Genomic DNA, 15337 nt, shown 5'->3' with positions numbered 1-15337 from the left:
AAAAATATTGGCAAAAAACAAAAACAAAAAATTTTAAGTGAGAAAAATTATACAAGTTTGAAAAAAATGATAATGCTATTTAAAATCCAAACACCAATAAATTTGAAAATCCCATGAAACGATTTTCTCAGAAAAAAAATGAATTAACAAAACTGACTCAAGATGAATCAGGAAAGTTGAACAAACCAATAATTATGGGTGGAAAAAAACTGAAAAAGTCATCAAAGAATGACTTCAAGGAAGATGCCAGACCTCGTTGGTTTCCCAGTCAAGCTCTTTCCTGCACTCATGGAACAGATAATTCCCAGGCTACGCAGTCTGCCCCTGAAGTTGGAAAGTGCTTCAATTTATTTCATAAAACTAGCTTAGCCTTGAGCCCAAGGTTGACAAAAATAGAGCAAAGCTATGGAGAAATCTCAGGGATGAACGGAGGTGGAAAACCTCCAAATAAAATTTTAATAAATGATTCTAATAAAAATATCAAGGAATAATCTACCTTGAGAAATTAGATAAGTTCTAGAAATTCTAAGACTGTTAGAAATTAAGATTAAAAAATTAAGAAATTACTATAGCAAACTAAAGAAGAAAAATCATGCAATCACCCCAATGAATGGTTCCTTAAAAGACACCTGATAAAAATTCAACACCCTCTCTGATTAAAAAAAGAAAAAAAAAGCAATAATTAATAAAGTAAAAAGGTTACTGACACCCAATCTTCCACTTAGAGATGAGTGACTAGAGGCATTGCTCCAGTTACCACCAAAACACAAGGTCGCATACAAAACAACTAACAAGAGAGAGAAGCATAATTATTATGAAGGACAAGTAAAAGTACCAGTCTCAGACCCATATAAATGTCTACTGAGAAAGCTCCAAAGAAAATTATGAAAACTTGTGTTAGCCAATACCACTGGCAGAGTAATAACAAGAAAATGCAGAAACTAATAGCCACCTAGCAGCGATACTAAGTCAGAAGACACAACAAGAAAAGATCTCACTGAAAATAATACCAAAGCTTTCTCAAAATTAAAACAGAACATAGGGCTGGGGATGTAGTTCAGTGGGAAAGGATTTGCCTAGTATGTACAAGGCTCTGGACTCAATTCTTTTTTTTTTTTTTTTTTTTTTAGTTTTCAGCGGACACAACATCTTTGTTGGTATGTGGTGCTGAGGATCGAACCCGGGCCGCACGCATGCCAGGCGAGCGCGCTACCGCTTGAGCCATATCCCCAGCCCCTGGACTCAATTCTTAACACTAAAAGTAAATAAAACAAGAGTTCATCCAAAGATAAACTTCAAATCTATTTGAACGAATTTAGAAACATTCTATGTTCCTGAGTAGAAAGGTTCAGTATGAAAATTCTCCATTAAATTAACTTTATAATATAATGAAAGGAATTGGAGGCAGGTATGAAAAGGGGAGAACATGCCAAAATAAATTAAATAATGTGAGAATGTCATGCATATAAAGAAAAAAGGCAAGAAGATTTGAAGGAAAAAAAAAGAGAGAGAGAGAAACTTGAACTGCCAGATATTAAAACATAATCTTGTAGAGCATGATTTGGAAAGGCTAATAAAACAATGGATGAAATGGAAAGTCTCTAAACAGGCCCAATATATATGCTGAAAGTAGAAACCCACATCATTGGGAGTGATAGATGGACTATTCAATAATTAGTGCTAAAAAATAGTTAACTATTAAGGAAGAAATCAAATGGGATCTCTCATCACACCATACTAAAAACTAAATTCGTTTGGGTGAAGAATTAAATGTGAATGAATAAAATCACAGAGAAAACTATTTAGCTGAACTCAGAATGGGGAACACCTTTCAAAGCATAAAAGATAATGATGAAAATATAAGGTTTAAAACATCTGTATGGAAAAAAGAAAAAAAAACTTCAAAGTTAAAATGCAAATGAAAAACTGAGGGGAAAAAATTTACAGATTCCAAGACAAAGAATAATAGGCTTAATATATAAAGACCTCTTTCAAAACCAAAAGAGAAAAATGCACACTTGAATATAAAAACGAGCAAAGGACATTAATAGGGCAATAAACACACTTTTAAAACATTCAATATCCTTCAACAAATCCTGGCATAAGAGAGGGGTGGAAGTGAAGGGGATTCAGAGACTAACAACCAAATGCAGTCAGTGAGCTTGTCTAAGCCCAGGGTCAAGAAAAAGGCAAAAATGATGTTTTTGAGACAAAGAATGATTGAATGTAACTGGGTATTACATAAAATAAGGAATTCATGTCAATACCACTAGGTGTGATAACAGTATGGTAGTTATATAAGAAAATGTCCTTTTTTCAATATGTGCTGAAGAAGCTAGGATAAAATGTCTGAATGTGTATCATTTTAAAAACTCTGACCAAAAAGAAGCAGAGGCAAATCTGGCAAATTATCAAATAGGCCATAAAGAAGATTTTTTTAAATAAATAAAATTCAACACATGCCAGGGTGGAATAGAAACCAGTAATTTCAACCACTGCTGATGAGAGGGTAAGTTGGTAGAACTTTCTGGAGGGTAATCTGGCAACATGGGTCAAAAACACTGAAAACTATTTAAACCTGGCAAGTCCATATTCAATATTTTATCCCAAGTAAACTTAAACAATGAGCACAAAGATTTATAAACCTGTAAGTTTATATAAATATTTTGATATAAATATCAAAAACTACTGACATTCAACTTTGTATTTTCACAACTATATCACAGACTACTACTAAGCAATCATCAAAAACTGGGCTTTATAAAAATAATTAAAACTATACTGATATATTTTTATGATGCAATAGGTATGAATAACAATGTAGGAGTTCCTCAAAAAATTAAAAACAAGGGCCAGGGATATACTTCAGTGGTAGAGTACTTCCTAGCACACACAAAGCCCTGGATTCAGTCCCTACCACTGTAACACTATTATTAACACAACAACAAGAGAAGTATGGCAAGATCCAGCAATTCCACTTCTGGTATGTAGCCACAATAATTGAAAGCAGGGTCTTGAAGAGAAATATCTCAAAAGCATTATTCACAATAGTCAAAAGCAACACAAGTGCCCATCAACAGATGGGCAGATAAACAAAGTGCTGTATAGCCATACAGTGGAATATCATTTTGCCTTAAAAGGAGAGAATTTTGATACATTAGGCACAATGTGATTAAGACTCAAGGACATTAAGCTGATAAAATAAGCCTGTCACAAAAAGAAAATACTGTAAAGTACCCACTTATAAGAGGTACCTAGAATACAAAATTTATAGAGATTTTAGTAGAATAGAGGTGGCCAGGGAAAGATAGAATGGGGAGCAAAGTTTATTTAATGGAGGCAAAGTTTCAGTTTTTTTATAATGTGAGAAAGAGTTCTGGCAATGGATGGTGGTGATGGTGGCACATGGAGTCAATGTGCTTTAATGCCACCCAACTGCAGACTAAAAATGATTAAGAAGAGATATATTTTATCACAATTAAAAATCAATACATGGGGCTGGGGTTATGGCTCGGCAATACAGCGCTCACCTCGCACGTGCAAGGCCCTGGGTTCGCTCCTGAGCACCACATATAAATAAATAAAATAAAGTTTAAAAAAAAAGAATTTTAAATAAATAAATATAGTAAATATAAATAGGGATACATTTGAAAGAGAAAAGGCATGATGCAATACAATAAGTTTATGTATAATCTCAATGCTTTGCTTCTCTGATGTCATAAATACTAATACACACTCATGCAAAAAAATACACATTCATGCAAAGAAATAAAAAGCCCAAAAGGGTATACATATCAAAATATTCACAATAAACTGGGTGCAGCAGTGCACACTTGTGATCCCATCACTTTGGGAGGCTGAGACAGGAGGATGGCAAGTTCAAGGCCAGCCTCAGCAACTTAGGAAGACCCTATCTCAAAATAAAAAAGTTTAAAAGGGTTGGGAATATAGCTCAGTGGTAGAATTCCCCCAGGGTAAATCCCTAGTATCATAAACATATACCCAAATATATATATTAACAATAATTATCACTAGTTGCCATGCTTAAGGTATGCATGAGGCCCTGGGTTTGACCCCCGGAACCACAAAAAAAAAAAAAAATTTTTTTTTTTGAGGAATGTTGACTGGACAAACAAAAAAAGGAAAGAAAAGACCAATGGTGCTAGTGCTACATCCTAATGTGAGAATATTCACAAGTATATTTCCGAATAACATAATAATGATAATTCTTTGATAATCAAATCACAAAGAGCAGGCTAGGGTCTGGGAAAGTAAAGGTCAACTCAGAAGATGCAGCATGGGGAGCTTCCTGAAGGAGCAAACCAGAGGTGCATCTCTGATCCTAGCCAATTTCTCAGACCAGAGAAGGTTCACCATATTTCTACATGCCCAGCAGAAAGGAAAAGACCAGAGGAGGTGCAAACGCCTCTCAAGTGGCCCAGCAGAAAGGATGGGCTCAGAAAGAAAAGACTCTTGAATCAAGGCAATACTCTCCCTGGAACTCAACACCCCCACCCCCACAGCCCTCCCGGGCTGAATCTGCTTTCCGAAAATATTTTCTAGACAGCAGACATCAAGAGAAAAAGGAGTCTTTCTTTCGGAGGCATTCAGTTGCCACATATGGTACTGCTCTGAATAGAGGCTTTATGAGGGAGGGTCCAACAGCCACAGGCGCGGGTTACGCCAATGACCACAAACAGCAAGCAGCAGAAGTGAGGATTTATAAGACTAGGCAGCAGAGGCACCTTCGATAATTAAGACGGAGCTGCCATCACATCTCAGCCATCTCCTGAGCACCTACTAAGCACCCAGGACACCATATGTAACACTGTCCTGAACACACACACACACACACACACACACACACACACACACACGTACATACATGCATGCTAGCACGTGCCTGCGCACACACACACACATGCACACACACGTGCACACACAGACACAGCTCCCTTGTTCTGTTCTGGGCTCAGCTGAGAAAAGCAATGATTTAGGCTGGAGGCTTTTGACAGTTTAACTCAACATCTCACATGTCTAAGTCAGAAGAGGAGCAGAGGTAGGAGTCTCCACTCCACAGGAAGGATCAGGGGACATGGCACTGCATCCCACGACCAGAGGCCCTGGGCAGAGAAGGCTGAACCCCAGTAGAAGGAGAAAGGAGCTCTCAGCCTTCCTAAAACTCCATGGACAGCATCCAAAGGGGCAGAACCACTGCAGCCCCTGGGTCCTGGAGGGAAGTGTGTCACCACGTTTACCTGCCATGTCCTCCCCAGCCCACAAATGAATCACGTCTGTCACCCGTGTCATACGTACTTTTGCCTCCATTGTTCTTCAGGACGTTGGAGAGGTTGACAGAGGCGGTGCCTAGCAGTTCATTTCTCAGGGTATGGCAGCTCCAGACCTTCAAATCTAAATGACTCTGGGCTGTGACATTCCTGAAAAACAAATACCTGATTCATCACATCTGAGCAAGTTCAGTCACTCCCATAACTTAGAAGAAAACAACCCAACTATACTGCTAACATTTTGGGGGAACAAAGGAGGAAGACACTCACACACATCCTTTCCCCCAAACAATGAGCCTGTAACCCTCTAGCTAATAATGAACACTGTGAGCTCGATGAGGTACAAACACCTGGACAGAGGCACTCTGGGGACCAAGGGCAGAAGAGCCTTAAGGCTACATAGGAACCTGGAATCCCTGCACCCCTAGGAGCACCTTCACGTTTCCCTTTCCAAAATGAGCGACTTTCTCTTACAAAATGATGATCTCGTTCCAGAGAAGCTCAGAGCTCCCAATGCGCTTGCCAGTTTTCTTGGTCTCGCTGGGGAGTCCATCCACCGCCACTTCCACGTAGGAGTTAATTCGAGGTTGTCGATTGTGCACCTTGGGCTTTGCTGACACCACTGGACGGGAGAGGAAGAAAAAGTCAAAGTGAGTCAGAGGGCTCCCAGATGCCCCCCTGTGGCAGATGTTCTGGCTCTTTATGGCTGTTTTTTAAAAAACTAAATTTTGTTTTGTTCCGATTCCAAATAAGCTTTTCAAAGAAATATGAGCATACTAAAAAATATGAAGCCTAAAAAAAAAAAAAATCACTCCTAACCCGAAACCACTAAGATAATTATCATTACCAATTTATCAGTGGTAATTCTTCCAGACTTTTATTTCCCCAATTCTTTAAATATTCTTTTCTTTCCAAAACCTTTTTTTTTTTCCCTCTGCAGTGCTGGGGATCAAAAAAACCCAGCGCCTTGCACATACTAAGCAGGTGCTCTATCACTCATTTATAGCCCCTAATCTATTTTAAATGGCTGTAATATAAGCCCATTTTATGGATATAGTAAATGTTTCTTCATTGTTGAAAACATTGCTTTCAGTTTTTTGCCCTGGAAAAGATACCAAAAATGTATATATTTGCATGTATCCCTGAGCATCCCCCAAACGATATGAAAAAATTTTTAAAGTTCTTAAAACTGCTCAAATCTTTCCTAAGGGGTAAACCATGAAGCCTCTCAGCAGGGCTATGTGAGCATATCCATTTTGCTGCCAAGCACTAAGTACTGTTTTTTTCTTGACTCTTTGCAAATGATGCACGTTAAAGAATAATAACTTGAAGATAATAGCTAAGATTTAATGAGCACTTATTACAGACATTCTGGTATGCACACATCGTTTAACTGAATCTTCACAACAAACCCATGAAGCAGAGAATATATCATCGCCTCCACTATATCCAGGAGAAAATGGGCTTGAGAAGCAAGGTCACTGCCCTAGGCTACATACGCATGGAGCAAGGGCCAGAATGTACACCCAGCCAGTCTGACTCCACACTACACTGTGTGTCATTGCCAGACTTTGCTTATCTGTCCTATTGCTGTTCTAAAATTACTAGTGAAGTTGAATTTTTTCCATGCGCCGTTTGGCCATCTGCATTTCCTCTTGTGTTCACAGCCTTCATGTGGCAGCATTTCTGGTATTCGCTTGGTACCAGCAAGCCAAAGACTCCCAGAGCACAAAGCCAAGCAAGTGCTACTCCCAGGAGCACATGTCTGCTAGCAAGTAGGACCCATGGTGGGAGCTCCAGGTCACTAGGATGAAACCCAGTCACAGCCTTCCATCCTGTGCCCCAGAATAGAAGACACAATGATGTTCCTCGCCCATGATGACAAGATCACCCTTGCCTGAACTCCCCCGGGGGGAGCGTTAGCAATTCTTTCTCCCAGAGCCTTTAGAAAGGTGGCAGTCCCCATAAAAACCTACAATTTTAAAAAGTTCAGATGGACCACCAGGTTGTTTTTAGCTATAATTCTTTCCCAGATCCAAAAGTAACAGCAAGGAGGAACAAGAAACAAACAAACAACAACAACAACAAAAAAGCCCAGCTGTGGCCAAGATTCAGAAGCAACAAGGGATGGGACTAGGAATCCAGGTTTGCAGCACTGAAGTAGGACCCAGAGTAAGAACACACAGCACGTTACTCATAGCCCAAGGTTGGCTGAGGCCACCTGGTGGTGAGAGATCAGCTCTGCGTGCCTTTACAAAAAAAAAAAAAAAAAAAAGAGCAATGGTTTAATATAATTAATTAGAGTCTCGTAATTTTTTGGTTTGGTTTGGTTTTGGTACTGGGGATTTGTAAAGCTAAATAATCTTTTGTTTTGCTTTTGGTACTGAACCCAAGGGGGCTCCGCCAATGAACTATATAACCCTAGTCCTTTTTAGTTTTTGAGAGAGGCTCTCACTAAGTTGTTTAGGGCCTCACTAAATTGCTGAAGTCAGCCTTGAACTTGTGATCCTCCTGCCTCATCCTCCTAAGTCACTGGGATTAGCAGGCATGCACCACTGTGCCTGGCTGACAATCTCTTTAAAAACAAGCCCTTTATTTCCCAATTGAGCCAACTGAGATTCAGGGAAGTGAAATAACTCATCCAAAATCTTTCAACTCTATCCTGATGTGTCTTTTTCTATCCTCGAGCCTTTTTTCCCTAAGTTTTTTAAGATTTTGACATAAATTCAGACTTACAGAAATTTGCAGGAAAAATACAAATAATTCCTCTAAACCATCACTCAGAGTTAACCAATATTGACTATTTCTATATGTGCCTTACAACTCCTTTCCCTTACCTTGCTCATAAATATTTTTTCCCGAAACTTTGTAAGTAGTAGAAGTATTCCTTTACTCCTAAATACTATAGAGGACATTTTCTTTTTTGAGAGGACTGAAGATTGAGCCCAGGGGTGTTTAACCACTGAGCCACATCCCCAGCCTTTGTCTGTATTTTATTTAGAGACAGGGTCTTAGTGAGTTGCTTAGAGCCTTGCTAATTTGCTGAAGCTGGCTTTGAACTATTGATCCTCCTGCCTCAGCCTCCCAAACTGCTGGGATTACAGGCGTGTACCACCACACCCAGCTAAGAACAAGAACATTTTCTAACATAACTAATAGAACAATGATGACCAAATTTGGGAAACTTAACATTTTTATGATATCATTAATTCCTCTACAGACCTTATTAAAATTGTTACAACTGTCCTATCAATGTCCATCACAGCAAAAAACAAAGTTTTGTTTTTCTGGTCCAGGCCCTGAGATCACATGTCGTATTTAGGAGATTCATTTGGAAGTTTCTAATCCACAGAAAAATTGAAAGAATAGAATAAATATTTGGCTACTCTTCCCCAACTGTTACCATTTTGCCACATTTGCTTTTGTTCTATTTCTGTATGGTCTGTGTCAGCACCATTCAAAAGAAGTTCCCTGATGGCTGAAACATTCCACCAGTTGATGGACTTCCATGACATGCATGTAGCTACCAAGAGCTTGAAAGATGACTGGTGTGACAGCTATGAATTTTAAATTTTACTTAATTTTAATTAAAATGTAAATGATTCTTTGTGACTTCAAAGGCTACCCTTATTGGACAGATTATAGAAACATGGCATGTATGTCCATGTGTATGTTGGTATATATACATATATATATATATATATATATATATATATATATATATATATATCCATACTTTATTTGAAAGGAAGTTGTAGACATTATCTTGGATCAGCCCTAAATACATTCAGAATGCCAACTCTAGTAAGAACATTCTCCCACCTAACCACAACACCATTATCATACCTAAAAAAAATTTAGTCACTCTTTCTGTCATGAGAGTCATAACATATTCAAATTTCCCCCAATTCTTCCAAGCAGTTTTACAACCGGTTTTCCCAATCCAAAATCCAATCAAGACACACGAATTACACTTGGCTGTTGTCCCCTTAATGTTTTAAAATCTACAATGCCCTCCCTTCTTTTCCTGTGACAGGATTGAACTCAAGACTTCACACATGCTAGACAAGCAATCTACCACTGAGCTATAATTCCTGTACCCCCCTAATTATTTTTAAAAACTTGACTAGATGTTTTATAGAATATGCCAAAATTTTCATTTTTCTGATCCTTTCCTCAGTGTACACTTTTTTTGTTTGCTTATTTTGTAGACCAGGGATGGAACTTGGGACTTTACACATACTTAGAGCAAGTGTTCTATCACTGAGCTACACCCTGGCCTCTCACTGTAGACATCTGTATCAAGGACATTACACAGGTTTCATTTGGTACCTCCTATTTACATTAGGTTATCCTCCCACTGGAGATGCTAAGTTTGGCCCTTGATTGGCATAGAGTCTGTCAAATCCCACTTGTACAAAGATACTTTTTTCACCCTCTATAATTTATAGTTATTGGTGGGATTATGTTTTTATTTTTGTTCTTTGTTTCTTTGTTTATTTGATGCTTTCTTTTTTTTTAATTGGTTGTTCACAACATTACAAAGCTCTTGACATATCATATTTCATGGGATTATGTTTTGAATGCTTCTTGTTCTTACAAAACATGCCAGAATAGCCAAGCATGGTGGAACATGACTGTAATCCCAGCTACCTGGGAGACTGAGGCAGGAAGATTACAAGTTCAAGGTAAGCATCTGCAACTTAGCAAGATCTTGACTGAAAATAAAAAATTAAAAGGGTTGGGGATATCCCTCAGTGGTACAGCACCCCTGGATTCAATCTCCAGTACTCAAACACACATACACAAAAGATATAACAGAATAAATGCCTCAAGATTTGAGCAAGCTTATGTAGAAAGGTTATTAAATGTTTCATGAAATATAAATGCCAGCTTCACATCTTCATTTAGGTTGTACTCAGTGGTAGAGAGAGCACCTGCTTAGTATGCTTGAGGTATGGAGTTCATTCCCATTACCACAAATACAAAAAAAAAAAAATGCAAAAATTTATACCCTCAAAAGGTTCTTAGAAGATTGGGGCTATGGCTCAGTGGTAGAACACTTGCCTAGCATGCACAAAGCCCTGGGTCAAATCCCTAGCACTGTAAAAAGAAAAAATACTATCAGAAAGGCACCATGATAGTATTTGGCCTACTACCTTTCCTCAAGAGGTTCTAAGTAGCCAGTTTTTGCTTTATTAAGCTATGATTTTTTAATTGAGTTAAATATCAGAAAAAATGATGGTTTATGTTTAAGGGCCTTGATGCATTTTAAAAAGAACCTTAAGACTCTATGCTCACATTCACTATGGAGAAACACAAGGCAACCGGGATAAACAGAAGGAACCACTTAGTAATGCCCCTCAATTGTACTTTATTGGCTAGATCAATGAAATGGGAGTAAGAACCACCAATGTCAACTACGTTGTCATGTCTGTCTCTCCACTATTTTCCTGGATGGTACTATGGAATCCCTACTGAATGCATATAGGAGACACACCAGTCAAGTTAACTCTTTCCACACTTATAAGAAAATCTGCCTTAAGTAAAGGCAACAGAGAATCATTATGTGTCAAAATAGGGACCTTGGAATGCCACCAGATTCTATAATCAGGCTTCTGCTTTGGCCCAGGCTTGCTAATTATGAGGGAAGCTAGCAAAGGCTGCAGACCCAAGGTCAAAACCTTATCAGTTCATTATAACCCATTTCCCTACTTAAAGGACTACAACAGAAAAATAGTTAAAATGTTTCAAGACCACACACACATACACACACACACTCAACACATCAATCAGAAATAGGCAAAGAATATGAATAGGCAAGCCACAAGAAAAGGAAACACAGATTGCCATTGAATATGATAGATGCTAAACATCGTTTATAATTTTAAAAGTAGGAAATAAAACTACACTGAGAAAACAATATTTCCCCCCCCCAGTGCTGGGAATCAAACCCAGGCTTCACACATGCTAGGTAAGCATCATAACTCTGAACTACACTCCAAGCCCAAAATACAACCTTTTACTAATAAAATGACAAAACAAACGTTAAACAACAGGGACTGGGGGCATAGATCAGGGGCCGAGCACCTGCCTAACATGCAGTAGGTTTGATCCCCAGCACCACAAAATAAATAAATAGAAGTCCAACAACACTATGGTTGGTAAAGCTGTGGGGAAATAGGCACTCTCGCACAGTGCTAAGAGCATTCCCTCCAAGAAAGGCAATCTGGTGATCGAAATTATAAAAATGCTTCCCCTTGGGTGTGTCTTAGAGGGGACACTAAAGAAATGACCAATGTTAGTTTCCTCCAAGCAGGGTACTGAAGGGCTAGGGAAAGGAAATAATTTTTAACTACATGAATGTATTAAATAAGTGAATAACATTTACATCTCAGAAATTCTAATGAAGAATATTGTTCTTTAAAAAAAATTGCCTCCCAATGACCATGCTGCAGGCCTGACCTCAGGTACTGAGTGCCACACTCCGTTCGAGGCACCTGCTCCTTGCTGACTCCACAGAGCTACACTCTTCCATCACCATCATATACACCGAGTTCTCACTGTGGCTGGGGTCTCAATAGGGACCGAAACAGACCAAATACTCTGTTCTCATGGAGCCTATATTCTATTGAGGGACACAGCTGACAAATCACATAAATGAAAATGTGTAGTATGTTGAACAGTGACAAGGGCTGAGAAGAAAAGTGTAAAGGAGAAGGAGACAGGTGTGAGGAAGTCGGGGAGGGAGGTGGCTATGGAGCATGAGATAGGAAGGCCTCCGTAAAGGTGACTTTTGAGAAAAGAGATGAAAGTATACAAGCAACCTGAAACCCAGAGAGGTTGTATGAGAAGCCCCACGGGTCGAACACAGATAGAAAACAGCTCTGGGATGTGAAGAAATCACCAATTCGAACCATTTCAGTTACTTTTTTCCCCCATCATCCTCAAGTTATTTTCCTTCCTTTTCAAGAATTAGAGCTCTGCTGACAATCCTGTGAGAATGAACAGCTACTTTAGAAAATTTGGCTCTCCAGATCACGAGGTGGTGTGCAAATCCACCTCTTCTCCAGATTGGGACAGACCTCCGATGATACAACACTTCACACAAAGCCACTCACCTTTCAGAGTAAGCTGAGATTTCTCAAAAGGCAGGGCTACTCCTGCCCGGCTGGAGCTGGCAGATGCCATATCATCACCATGAAACTGCAAGATAAGCAGAACAGTGGGTTTAGAGAATGTCTGAGAAGATCAACGAATTGAACCAAATTTTTCTATTTAAGTTCAAAAAGGCAGAGACAAAAAAATACAAATATCCAAGCCACTGTGGCCATTCTGCTTTCAGCAGTGTTGTCTGTCTGTCTTGCAATGACTACTGAACGTGGAGAGGCCTGGGGTAGCTGAGGAAGGCAACAGGACTGTTACAGAAAAATCTGGAGGGGGGGAGCGGGCCTAACAGAATATCTCCAAAAAAGAAAGTCCCCGCTCAACAACAAAAGGACAACTAGTCTGATCTTCAAATGGGCAAAAAATCTGAATAGATATGTCTCCAAAGAAGATCCCCAAATGGCCAATAAACCCAAGAAAAGATGCTAAACATCCTTAGCCATCGGGTATCCCTGTCACTCCATCTAGAAGCAGAAGTCTAACTGGCACTCTGAACAGATCTCTTGCTCAAATAAGATTCTGGAACGTTGTCATTTGTCATTTGGAAAATATTGGTTCATTGAGCCATGTAGATATTCCAAATGTTGACACATTTAATTATACAGTATCAAAGAAAAATCACATTTGTGAATGTCACCAATGATCTCATCAGATACATCTCCAAGCTTGGGAAGCTGTTGAGCTCTTGGTAGAGATGTAAGCGTTCCAAAATTCTAATTTTCACTGAAGAACTCCTATTTTGTCACTGGCAGCAAATACTGCCAGTTGTTCTCCTTGAAGTGTCAGGCTCGCTTCATTCATTTGGAGGAAAATGTCTGCCAAATTCCCAAATTTAGTAACTTTAGTTGTATCTTAGTTGTTTTCTGAAGTAAAAATGGTATTTCATGAAAAATGCCACTATTTAAGCTCTCGATTCAAATAACTGTACGAGTACTTACTCTCCAGCAGCCTTTATGCATCCGAGTTAGTAGCACTTTAGGCCCATTCCCATTTCAACACACAATGTGAAAAAGACGTGTGCTCACAAGTCAAGACTTAATAAAAGTAATAGCTTTTACTACTTTATCAAAGACATTGGTTTTTTCGGTGCTGAGATTGAACCTCAGGGCCTCGGGCATGCTAGGTGAGCTACGTCTCCAGTTCTTATTGAGAAAAAGAGTCTTTCTGAGCTACCCAGGCTGGCCTCAAACTTACAATCTTCCTGCCTCAGCCTCCTGAGATTAAAGGTGTGCACCACCTCATCAGGCAAGGACATTCTTAAAGGAAACTGGCTGTTTTCTTCTTAACAAGAATGTGTCCTGATAGGAATACAATGACAAGAGTACACTTTGTCTCGACTGTGGTACCTACAGTTGTACTCACCTTTGCCTTTACACCATCAGTGCAAGTACAACTACAATGAAAAGGTAAATAAAGGATTAGTGTTATTATGAAAAATAGTTTTGACCTTGCAAGACCCAGAGCGTCCAGGAGGCCTCCAGATATCTGATAATCATGCTTGAAATCTACTGCTATAAAAACACTGTAAAATTCCAGTCCTACAACGTATTTCAAACACTGAAAGACAATGGATGCCAACCAAGAATTCTGTATCCAGCAAAATTAAGCTTCAAGTATGACAACGAAGTAAAAATCTTTCATGAAAATTCCAGTCCTATTCAACATCTTTAACACTATCTTTCAATCTATTTTAGAGATTTATTTAAAGTCCTATTTTAATGAGTTGTTGGGCCCTAAACATGGTAATTTTTAATATTATTTTTTAGTTATAGGTGGACACAATATCTTTATTTTATGTGGTGCCGAGGATCAAACCCAGTGCCTAATGCATGCTAGGCGAGTTCTCTACCTCTGAGCCACAACCCCAGCCCCTAAACATGGTTATTAACCCTCAATATTACTCTAAGAAAGGAAGTCCTTTATAATGAGAATTAAATGTATCTACAGCAAAGTGGCATTGACCTTGATACTTTCTCCACAGCTTAAGTCAAATAATTTTATGCTTTATGATTTTTGGCAAAATAGAATTTTCCTTATTTATAAGATATATTCAGTTTACAAAAACACTTAACAATGCATCATTTTGGGTTGGGGTTGTTATTTTTTGGTTTTTGTTTGTTTTGTTTGGAGTTTTGTTGTTGTTGTTGTTTGGTTGTTGTTTGATTTTTTTGTTTTTTTGGCAGTACTGGGAATTAAACCCAGGGCCTCACAAAGATGAGGAAAAAAAAAATGTTTTATGAGAAAAAAAAATGTTTTACTCCCTTAGACTGAATTTCTTTGGGGAAAGCAGTAAAATGATCAACTCTCTCAGCTAACCATCAGATTAGAAGTCTGACAATAAGTGTTGGTGAGAAGCCTCATAGGCTTCTGGAGGTCATGGCAATTAGATGACACCTCAGAACCTCTGGAAGCACTGAAGATGCATATACAGAACCCCCACCCCCAGGATTCCATCCCCAGTCATTTGAAGGGGGTTGGGGGATTCCCAATACAGGCAGAAGAAACAATGCTTATAACAGCAAATACCTGTAAACAAACCTAAGTGTCCATCAGTGGGGGAATGGATAAGTTATGATATATTTCTAAAATGCTCCCTCATACTTGAAAGATGTGAATTTAATCATATGTACAAGTCCCAGACCATGAGAGAAGCGGGGCACAAGTGTCAGCCTCACTACAGCATAATGCCACACCCAACAACCGTGCATGTTGCTGTGGACTCACAGACATAGTAAAATACAGAGGCACAGATAGGCAGGAGACATACCAGGTTGAGAACAAAAGTTCCCTCTGGGGTAGGGGAGGAAGGAGCAAGGAAACTGGAAAAAGGATAGAGACCAAGGGAGCTTCAACTGTAGCTGTTAACATTTTATCTTTTAAAG

The 15337-nt window shown here is 39.0% G+C and overlaps 1 protein-coding gene across 2 annotated transcripts in view; it reads right to left on the bottom strand.

Moving 5' to 3' along the window:
• Wwp2 (WW domain containing E3 ubiquitin protein ligase 2) overlaps nt 1–15337 on the bottom strand; it is a 130483-nt gene that overhangs the window by 102201 nt on the left and 12945 nt on the right. The window contains exons 2-5 of one of the 2 annotated variants that reach the window (XM_078032601.1): nt 13818–13848; nt 12410–12494; nt 5763–5910; nt 5317–5438 (exon numbers count right to left, since the gene is read on the bottom strand). In XM_078032601.1, coding sequence (XP_077888727.1) covers nt 5317–5438; nt 5763–5910; nt 12410–12479 — 340 coding nt within the window. In that variant the 5' untranslated portion in view covers nt 12480–12494; nt 13818–13848. The remainder of the gene's footprint in view (nt 1–5316; nt 5439–5762; nt 5911–12409; nt 12495–13817; nt 13849–15337) is intronic. The other variant, XM_078032600.1, reaches the window with a different exon arrangement.

The sequence above is a fragment of the Ictidomys tridecemlineatus genome, chromosome 15, assembly GCF_052094955.1.
Source record: "Ictidomys tridecemlineatus isolate mIctTri1 chromosome 15, mIctTri1.hap1, whole genome shotgun sequence".
Taxonomy (NCBI): domain Eukaryota; kingdom Metazoa; phylum Chordata; class Mammalia; order Rodentia; family Sciuridae; genus Ictidomys; species Ictidomys tridecemlineatus.
The sequence above is the reverse complement of the archived record's forward strand: the minus strand, read 5'-3'. Positions and strand labels throughout refer to the sequence as shown.